Raw genomic sequence first — 9,704 nt, 5'->3', positions numbered from 1 at the left:
ATCAAACAGTTGGTGGTTGCCATTGACTTCCATAGTATTTTTTTTTCCTACTATGGAAGTCAATGGCAACCACCGTTTGATTACCAGCAATCTTCAAAATATCTTCTTTTATGTTCAACATAAGAAAGCAACTTTGAGAGAATTTTCATTTTTGGGTGAACTATCCTTTTAAAGCAGGGGTGCCCAAACTTGGTCCTGGAGGGCCGGTGTCCTGAAGAGTTTAGCTCCAACCCCAATTAAACACACCTGAACCAGCTAATCAAGCTCTTACTAGGCATAGAAACTTCCAGTCAGGTGTGTTGAGGCAAGTTGGAGCTAAACTCTGCAGGACACCGGCCCTCCAGGACCGAGTTTGGGCACCCCTGCTTTAAAGTCAATCAATTCTGCATTAAAGACAATCTGTGAACCATTTACACCAGGGCTGTCCAAACTCGGTCCTGGAGGGCCGGTGTCCTGCAGAGTTTAGCTCCAACTTGCCTCAACACACCTGACTGGAAGTTTCTATGCCTAGTAAGAGCTTGATTAGCTGGTTCAGGTGTGTTTAGGGTTGGAGCTAAACTCTGCAGGACACCGGACCTCCAGGACCAAGTTTGGACACCCCTGATTTACACAGTGGTTGCATGAGATGCGGCGTCCTCTGCTGGATGAATGATGAAAATGAAGCTCTGTGTCTTCTAGGTCGATATTTGGACATTTCCATGGTAATGCCAACAGTATATTTATATGAATATGATATAAATTAATTACGTGAATTTTTGTCAATTACCAATTTTTTGTTTAAAAAAAAAGAGAGTTACTAAAGACTTACATCATACTTATTTGTGGAAATTGCTAAGTAGTATATATACTGTATATAGACTAATTGACTAAACCAATATATCACTAAGTGGGGACTTTGGCAACAAATATTAGTTTGTAGTTATTGCCAAAAAAAAAAAAGTTCAACAAAGCTAAATAATACACAGAAAAAAAACTTTGGTGGTGAAATACTTTTCAAATTGCTAATAAATATCACAAAGAATTACAAAGAATCAGCAAGTAACACATTTAATTAAACATTGAAGTTAGAAGTAGAAAGAAATAGTATTTTCCTGTAAAAAATACCCCATAAATCTTTGTTTTATTTACAACTTCAAAAAATCATTCAAATAAAAAAAAAACAGTCTTCAATTTTGTAAGTTGCTTTAGATAAAAGCTGATGAAACAAATACATGTACTTTTTGGTCATTAAAATAAGTATTTTTTGTTAAATAAAACCTTTTTATAATGTATTGAATATATACAGATTCCATTTTTAAAATGGGAAAGTATTTAAAATCTAAATATTATAGTATATTAGACAGCAAGAAAAATAAACAGATTTTATTTTCTCCCACAACACTGAGCAATAAACACCACAACATCACTTTCTTATAAAAGCTGTGTGTCAGTGTGTGTGGAAAAACTGTCCTGATCCATGAGGTTAATGTGTGCGAAGAAGGAAAGGAAGATACAAATATATTATATTTATAATTTCTTTTGACAAAAAAATATCAGTTGTCAATAAAAACAAATCATGATTAATAGTCATACACACAAAAAAATAAAAAATAAATAAAAATACCTACCTCTAAAAAGGTAATTTCTCATTTACACTGAACCAAAGCCTAAAACGTACCAAAGTTACCTCAAACTTGAATGTTATTAAAGGGATAGTTCATCCAAAAATGAAAATGTGATGTTTATCTGCTTACCCCCAGGGCATCCAAGATGTAGGTGACTTTGTTTCTTCAGTAGAACACATATGATGATTTTTAACTTTAACCGTTGCAGTCTATCAGTCGTATAATGCATGGCAATGGTAACAAAATCTATGAGTAAAAAAAAACATGCACAGACAAATCCAAATTAAACCCTGCGGCTCGTGACGACACATTGATGTCCTAAGACACAAAACGATCGGTTTGTGCCAGAAACCGAACAGTATTTATATCATATTTTACCTCTAATACACTAAAAATCATAATTTGTGTTCTACTGAAGAAACAAAGTCACCTACATCTTGAATGCCCTGGGGGTAAGCAGATAATCATCAAATTTTCATTTTTGGATGAACTATCCCTTTAAGCTGCTGCAAGCACCGATGTTTCCTTCATGAAATGCACATCTAGTTAGAACATGAGTTTATTTAACAGTCTCACAGGCTCAGATCAGTGCTGGCTGGTTCATGTGAGAAATCTCTCCGTAGTCTCGAGTAGCTCTGCTGGGCAGTTTATGTTTGTGTGGTCAAACATTATATCCTGACAGTGAGATCCAGACCTTTCTTCTCTTACTGTATCTTCTCTCATGTTGCTCTCTGAAGCTGGACTGATGATGATTGTGGGAGCATCCGGGGAGCAACTAGGGTTAAATGAGAGGTCAGAGGTCATATCGTCACTCCCGCTCTTCTTAGTGTAAATGACCGTAGGTGCTGTTGCCATGGCGAGGGAACCGGAGATGAGATCTCGCTCGCATAGACTGAACGACTCTCTCATCTGTACTGAAGGCTACAGAACACAAACACACTTGGTGATTGGTTGAATGACTGAATATGTACATTCTTACTGTACATTCATTTGGAACTCTATTTAAAGGAATAGTTCACCCAAAATTGAAAAATTATTGAAAATGTACTCACCCTCAAGACATCCAAGATGTAGATGGTTTTGTTTCTTCATTGTAACATATTTGGAGAAATGTAGCATTACATCAATTGCTCACCAATGGATCCTCTGCAGTGAATGGGTGCCGTCAGAATGAGAGTCCAAACAGCTGATAAAAACATCACAATAATCCACAAGTAATCCACACCACTCCAGTCCATCAGTTAATGTCTTGTGAAGAAAAAAGCTCAATGTTTGTCATAAAATGAGTCTTAAAATGAGTCCTCTATCCATAATTTTGCTTTGACTAGGAAAAAAGTCATCTCATCTTAATCAGGAGAGAACGATGCACAGATCAAGCACTGTCTACTTGCGAAAACAGTTATAAACAAACATATTGGTGAATTTAGATGTGAGAGGACAACAGGGGATGGACTTTTTCAGGAGTTATTATGGATCATGAACTCGTATTTTGGCCAGAAGAGATGATGTAAAGTAAAAATGCCTTTATGAAGGATTTGTTTCTTACAAACATGCCGCTTTTCACTTCACAAGATGTTAACTGATGGACTGGAGTGGTGTGGATTACTTGTGGATTATTGTGATGTTTTTATCAGCTGTTTGGACTCTCATTCTGACGGCACCCATTCACTGCAGAGGATCCATTGGTGAGCAATAATGCTACATTTCTCCAAATCTGTTCCCATGAATAAACAAACTCATCTATATCTTGGATGGCCTGAGGGCAAGTATATTTTCAGCCAATTTTTAAGTGAAATATTAATGTTTCAGTGTCAGTGAATTAAACCTCACCTTCTCTATCAGCAGTGAGGAGCATTTGAGGATCTGCTGTCTAGAAGAGTCTCTAAATTACACTTTAGACAAGTTGCGCCTGTTCTCCATCAGGTCCAGCTCCACTTCTCCCATTACCTGCAATCTCACACACACACACACACACACATACACATACACACACACACACACACACACACACACACACATAAACACACACTCTAAAATATAGACCCATAATGAACCAGCACCTTATTCAGCAACTGAAAGTGTTTGATAATAGCGGTGTTACTGAGATAAAGTGAGCAGTATTCAGCTGGTCATGTGATCTCAATATTTTAGACCCAGGATATGAATGGAGTCTCATCTGAGTTGTAGAAACTCAAGCCTACAGATGGACCTTTCTACCGTACCATAGCACTGGAGCCGCTGGTGAAGGTTGTGTGGAGTTTGTTCTTGGAGACTGATGACTGTCTGCTGACACTGTTGTCCTGGAATGAGGCGTCGCTATTGGTGGAGGACGTGAGACAGTCCTTCTGAACGCGAGACAGGCAGGACAAACCTGGGACCTTCTCAGCTAATGTGGCTCTGCAGAGAGACAGATGAGCAAATGTCAATGCTGTGAAATAGGCTTCCTATACAATTAGCTTTTTGATTATTTCATTTATTATTTTATTTATGATTTTTTTAAGTCATATTTGTATTATTCTATAGAGAAAGCAACTTTTTTGCTATATATAAAATTTGATTAAAAACGGTCCAAAAAACATCATTTGTTTAAAATAGAAATCTTTCGTGACATTATAAATGCTGACTTTGAAACATTATATATGATACTTTTGAACATTATATATTATACTTTTGGAAATTATATTTAATATACTTTTAAACATTATATACATATTTTTGAACATTATATGTTTGAAATTTGTATTATGCGCCATACATTTTTAAATGCCTTTTAAGTTATTCATAATTTTTTTTTTTTTTTTACTTTTTTTTTAGTTCACATAAATGTGACCAATGTTTTTAAAACGGCATAATTAAAAATTATACAAGAATTTTAAAACTTATATATAATAAATATTAATTATTACAATGTTTTTACAATTGGTTGAACCCATGCATATATATATATATATATATATATATACACAAATTAGTTAACTTTCTGCTAACCATTTGTATTTATTTTTTGATCATATATTTTACATGAAGCGTGCATGATTGTGTATTTGTTTGTTTTATGATCTTTTTACCTGTATTTGGTGTGAACTATGGCATATATGAAAGGGTTGTAGATGGCAGATGATTTGGCGATGACCGCCGGCAGCGTTTTAGAGTAGGGCGTGAGGATGTTTGCATGCCTGAGAAACAAAGGGAAAAACAGTTACTTTTGAATGCATGTAGGTCATTCAAAAAATTCAAGTGCAGTGCTGAAAAGAGAGAAAGAGCTTATAATGTTTAATAATCACTTCCTACTTCTCACAGCTGTGCTGAGCTTAACTACTATAGAGGCCCACACAAACACACACACACACACTTATAAGACAAAAGTAGAGCAAAAAGTGCCAGATAAACAGTAATCAGGGGATTTGTAGATTACAGACACTGTAACACTACTGATATATAAAGATCACTGCAAACTATATATAGCATATAGTACACTGATTTAATGCATCTTATTCCATTAATGCTTGTTTTTTTTCTAATGTCCATTATAAATATTTTAATCAACATTTAATGTTTTTGTGTCCTCTAGAATTCTGGTATCCGAAGGGATCACTAATAACAATAATGGTGACTCGAAACTATTAACCAATAACTTCAACACTAAACTGAGCTAAAATCTCTATTAATTCTGAATAAAAAAACTTTCCTTCAAATCAGTGTCTTTGAACAGTAAGTTCCCACTGTGACAACTTACCCCATATAGTGTGACAATGTATCCTGTTTTAAATTCAACATCTGTTAAATGAACTTGAAACTTTTTTACAGGCAATAACTGTGGAAATGTTCAATATTTGCTTTTTTTTTGTAGTCAGTACTTAGTTATACAGAAACACAGGATACAGGAAAAACCCGCATTACTAACCCAATATTATATTGCAAACACAACATATAGGATTTGTTAGGAACAGTATACTTTCAAATTTAGGGCAAATACTGTATTTATTTTTTTCTCAGTCAAATGTATCTCTTTAATCTCAGAAGAAAGACCAAGTCATGCCTAGAGTTTAGATAACAACAGAGCAGCACAGTGAACACAGAGCTTACACAAGTGAGCTGTTGTTTGGCTCTCATCACATGGCCATTAAATCAGTACGAGGCCATAATTTTACAACCCCGTATGGTTGCATGTGACAATAATACTGATATTTAAGAATAATGCATGTAGTCACAGAATTTGATGTACACTACCGTTTAAAATTTTGGGGTTGTGAGAATGTTTAATGTTGTTGAAAGAAGTCTCTTTTGCTCACCAAGGCTGCATTTATTTGTAAAAACAGTTATATTTTTGAAATGCTATTGCAGTTTAAAATAACTGTTTTCTATTAGAATACATTCTAAAGTGTAATTTATTGCCGTGATCAAAGCTGAATTTTCAGCATCATTCCTCCAGTCTTCATTGTCACATGATCCTTTTAAAATCATTCTACACTTTAAAAACAAGTGTTTTGGCTCAACAAAAACATTTTGCATCTATAACAACTTGTAATGAAATTACAAACTTGTTAGAGGAACATAATTTGTAGCATAAACAATTTTTTAGGCTGATAACAAAACAAAAAAAATACAACTTATTTCAATATAATTGAGTGATGGCCCTGGAACCAATTATTCTTATCTATTTTTTGTATCTATTAATCTTATCTGTTATCTTTTTTTAAGTAAAATCAAGAAATATCATTAAAATTTCCATTTAAATTACATTCAATATTAAGTTCATGTAAACAAAAGTAAAAAAAGAGATCTTTCAGTTTAAATTACACTCGATAAGTTGATGTAAGCAAAATAAAAAAATTAAAAAACAATTACCACAAAAATGTCCATTTAAATTTCACACAATATTAAACCTTTGAACAGTAGAGTATCATTCATGCATGTAGTACATACTTAGGGTTACAAGCTTAAATCACTAATCCTAAGTATGAGCAATATATTTAGTAATGCTTTCTAAGCTTATATTAAGAACACATGAATATGAGGACCCCAGAAATGTATAAATACAAATTTCTGTAAATGTGTAGATGCTCAGCACTCACCCTGCCCAGGCGATGAGGGTGACGCACGCATAGGGAGACCAGGACAGCACATACACCACTATGACCACAGCCGCTATTTTGGCCAGTTTCCATTCACTCCTCATGGACTTCTGCTTCACAAAGCTGGACTTCTGAGAGCTCAGCCGCTCTAGATCTCTTAACACACACACACACACACACATATGGACATAAATGCTTTTCAGTGAACACTCTTCAAACTCAAGATGCCTCAGCGAGCTCAGACCTGCTGGCCTTTCGTACGGAGAGGAACATGAACAGGTAACAGTAGAGGATGATGGCCACAGGGATGAAGAAGACAAAACAGCACAGCATCATGGTGTAACTCTTGTTGGCGGGAGACGGAGAGGCGTAGTCCCACATGCAGGATGTCATCAGACCTTCAGGGATGTAGGAACCTGCAAGAGCATTTAAAGATACATCATATATTTCATCAGTAGGGTATAATGGAGCTAAAGTCACATCTTAAAGGGATAGTTCACCCAAAAATTCATTCTGTCATCATTTACTCACCCTCAAGTTGTTCTAAACCTGAATGAATTGTTGAAACATTGTTGGTTACACAGTATTTTTTCCTCATATGGAAGTCAATGGCTACCAGCAGCTGTTTGGTTACCAACATTCTTCAAAATATCTTCTTTTGTGTTCAGCAGAAGAAAGAAACTCAGACAGGTTTGGAACATCAGTAAATGATGAGAGCATTTTTATTTCTGGGTGAACTATCCCTTTTAGAAAAATGTGTTTTTTTCTACTCCCATAACGTATGATTGCTGAAAAAAAAATGTTTTTATTGAACATTGATGGAGCAAAACATTTTATAGGAAAATAAATTATAAAAGTTGCGTTGTGTTAAAAAAAAAAAAAAATCTCACAAAGATGATAAGGGGGACCTTTTTATAGAAGCTTAATTTAGCCACAGAATAAAACTATTAGAAAATGTAATTGCTATGTTTTATCTCAAAATTCTGAGAATAAAATCTCAAATAATTTTTCTTGCAATTTCAAGTTCATATCTCACAATTCTGACTTTTTTCTCAGAATTTTGAGTTCACATCTAACAATAACAACTTGCAATTCTGAGAAAAAAATGTTGATTTGTGAGATCAGCACTCACTATTGCGAGAAAAAAAAATATTAAGATAAAAAGTTAGCTTTTTTATATTTTTATTCCTTGGCTGAAATATGCTTCCACACTTAGATAAAGTGTTTGGCATAATATCTGGATAAAATAAAGATAACAGTTAATAGTTAAACGTTTTTATTACATTTTTTTTATTTTTTTTTATTATTTTAAAAGATTCTGAAAGCTTTGAAGAAGATCCCATAATAATTGCATATGTCTGTTACAATAGTAACAATAAATATGAGATTAATTATAAAAAATAAAAAAAAATTGATCAATTTAGCAGAGAATCAGCTTTGCATTGCTGTCCATGATTGTGTCAGGGATCAGCCAGATTTCCATGTGCATAGTGAAACGAGGAAAGTGCTGTGGTAAGTTTTTGTGCTTATCTGGTGGTTTAGAGGAGAATAAAATCAAATGCGCCTTTTACCCCAATACACTTTCAGTCCTGTTGGAGTCAACCTATGGATTTCTCCTTGTGGGGTTTGAACCAGCAGCTATTCGGTTACCAGCCCTAAGCTTTAACCATTATGCTACATCTCATTACTATGCACAAAAACTGGCATACCTTTATTTCCTTTATTATAACCTGAAAATGACACCTACTTCTTCATTATATTCGAACATTTAAAGTCGAAATTTAATGATATCTTACTCCAGCCAATCAGAGGTGCCAGACTCCAGGCCAGTGAGTAGATCCAGATGCAGAGGATGGCCAGAGAGGTTCTGCGCTTGGAGTTCCACTGGATGGTCTGCAGCGGTTTGGTGATGACCACGTATCGATCGATAGAGATGGCCAACAGGTTTATCATCGAGGTGATGCCAAACAGCGCGCCACAGAATGCATATATTTTACATCCTGAAGATACAAAGAGAATATTTAGAGAATACAGTGTTTATAGTCAATTTTCCAAAGGTTACTATATAATATAACATACATTTAAGAATGACAATTTTGATAATGATAAAAGTCTTAATATGATTTATTTACGTGACTTTAATTTGTTCCATGTTTTTCAAAATAAAGATAATGTTACCGAGTTCCCCAAACATCCACTCCTTAAACAGGCAGTTGATGAAGAACATTGGAGATTGCGTGATGGCCATGAGGAAATCACTGACCGCCAGGTTCACTATGAAATAATTTGGCAGGCTCCGCAACTTTTTATTACTGCACAAAAATATTAAGATCAAGTTATATTCATTCCATTGTTAAAACAGAAAGAGTACAGTTTATGAACAATTAATTTCAGGTTTTACTTCTATTTATATGACTTTCTTTTTCCTGCGAAAGACAAAAGATATTTAGAAGATATTTTTGTTGGTAACCAAACAGTTTAGGTTCCAATTGACTCCCATTATATGGACAAAAAGTACAGTGGGAGTCAATGTGAACTGAAACTATTTAGTTATCCAAAAATATCTTCAAATTACCTTATTTTAATTTTTTTTTTTTTTTTGATGAACTATCCTATAAAAGCTTGTTTCCACTATTATATTCAAATTCTGATTTTTTTTTCCCCTCAAAATTGTGAGTTCACAACTTTTTTTTTTCTGCCAGGGAATTAAAAAAAGGTTTTGTGACTTTTTGCAACTTTTCATCTCACATGACTTTTTTTCTCATAACTGCGAGTTTATATCTCTCGACTGCAAGTTATACATCTCACTATTCTGACTTTTTTCTCTGAATTTTGAGTTCACATCTAGTTGAGTCTTTTTGTTTACGCCACAGAATTAAAAATAAAAAGGCAATTCCGACTTTTTATCTCACAATTCTGAATTGATATAAAAAAAGTGAGAATTGTGAGATGTAAACTCAGAATTGCGAGAAAAACGCCAGAATTTTGAGACACAAAGTTGCAATTACCGTTTTATTTTTTTTTT

General features: G+C 34.3%; 1 protein-coding gene across 2 annotated transcripts in view; it reads right to left on the bottom strand.

Moving 5' to 3' along the window:
* Nucleotides 1-2,109: 2,109 nt before the first annotated feature.
* Nucleotides 2,110-9,704, bottom strand: part of LOC107667875 (melanopsin-A-like) — a 10,221-nt gene continuing 2,626 nt past the window's right edge. The window contains exons 2-9 of one of the 2 annotated variants that reach the window (XM_016459605.1): nucleotides 8,858-8,991; nucleotides 8,476-8,679; nucleotides 6,924-7,095; nucleotides 6,680-6,835; nucleotides 4,673-4,780; nucleotides 3,827-4,001; nucleotides 3,435-3,558; nucleotides 2,110-2,525 (exon numbers count right to left, since the gene is read on the bottom strand). In XM_016459605.1, coding sequence (XP_016315091.1) covers nucleotides 3,499-3,558; nucleotides 3,827-4,001; nucleotides 4,673-4,780; nucleotides 6,680-6,835; nucleotides 6,924-7,095; nucleotides 8,476-8,679; nucleotides 8,858-8,991 — 1,009 coding nt within the window. In that variant the 3' untranslated portion in view covers nucleotides 2,110-2,525; nucleotides 3,435-3,498. The remainder of the gene's footprint in view (nucleotides 2,526-3,434; nucleotides 3,559-3,826; nucleotides 4,002-4,672; nucleotides 4,781-6,679; nucleotides 6,836-6,923; nucleotides 7,096-8,475; nucleotides 8,680-8,857; nucleotides 8,992-9,704) is intronic. The other variant, XM_016459604.1, reaches the window with a different exon arrangement.

Source organism: Sinocyclocheilus anshuiensis, unplaced genomic scaffold (genome assembly GCF_001515605.1).
Source record: "Sinocyclocheilus anshuiensis isolate Anshui unplaced genomic scaffold, SAMN03320099.WGS_v1.1 scaffold2285, whole genome shotgun sequence".
NCBI classification, from domain to species: Eukaryota; Metazoa; Chordata; class Actinopteri; order Cypriniformes; family Cyprinidae; genus Sinocyclocheilus; species Sinocyclocheilus anshuiensis.
Note: the sequence above shows the minus strand (reverse complement) of the source record. Positions and strands in the feature narration are given on the sequence as shown.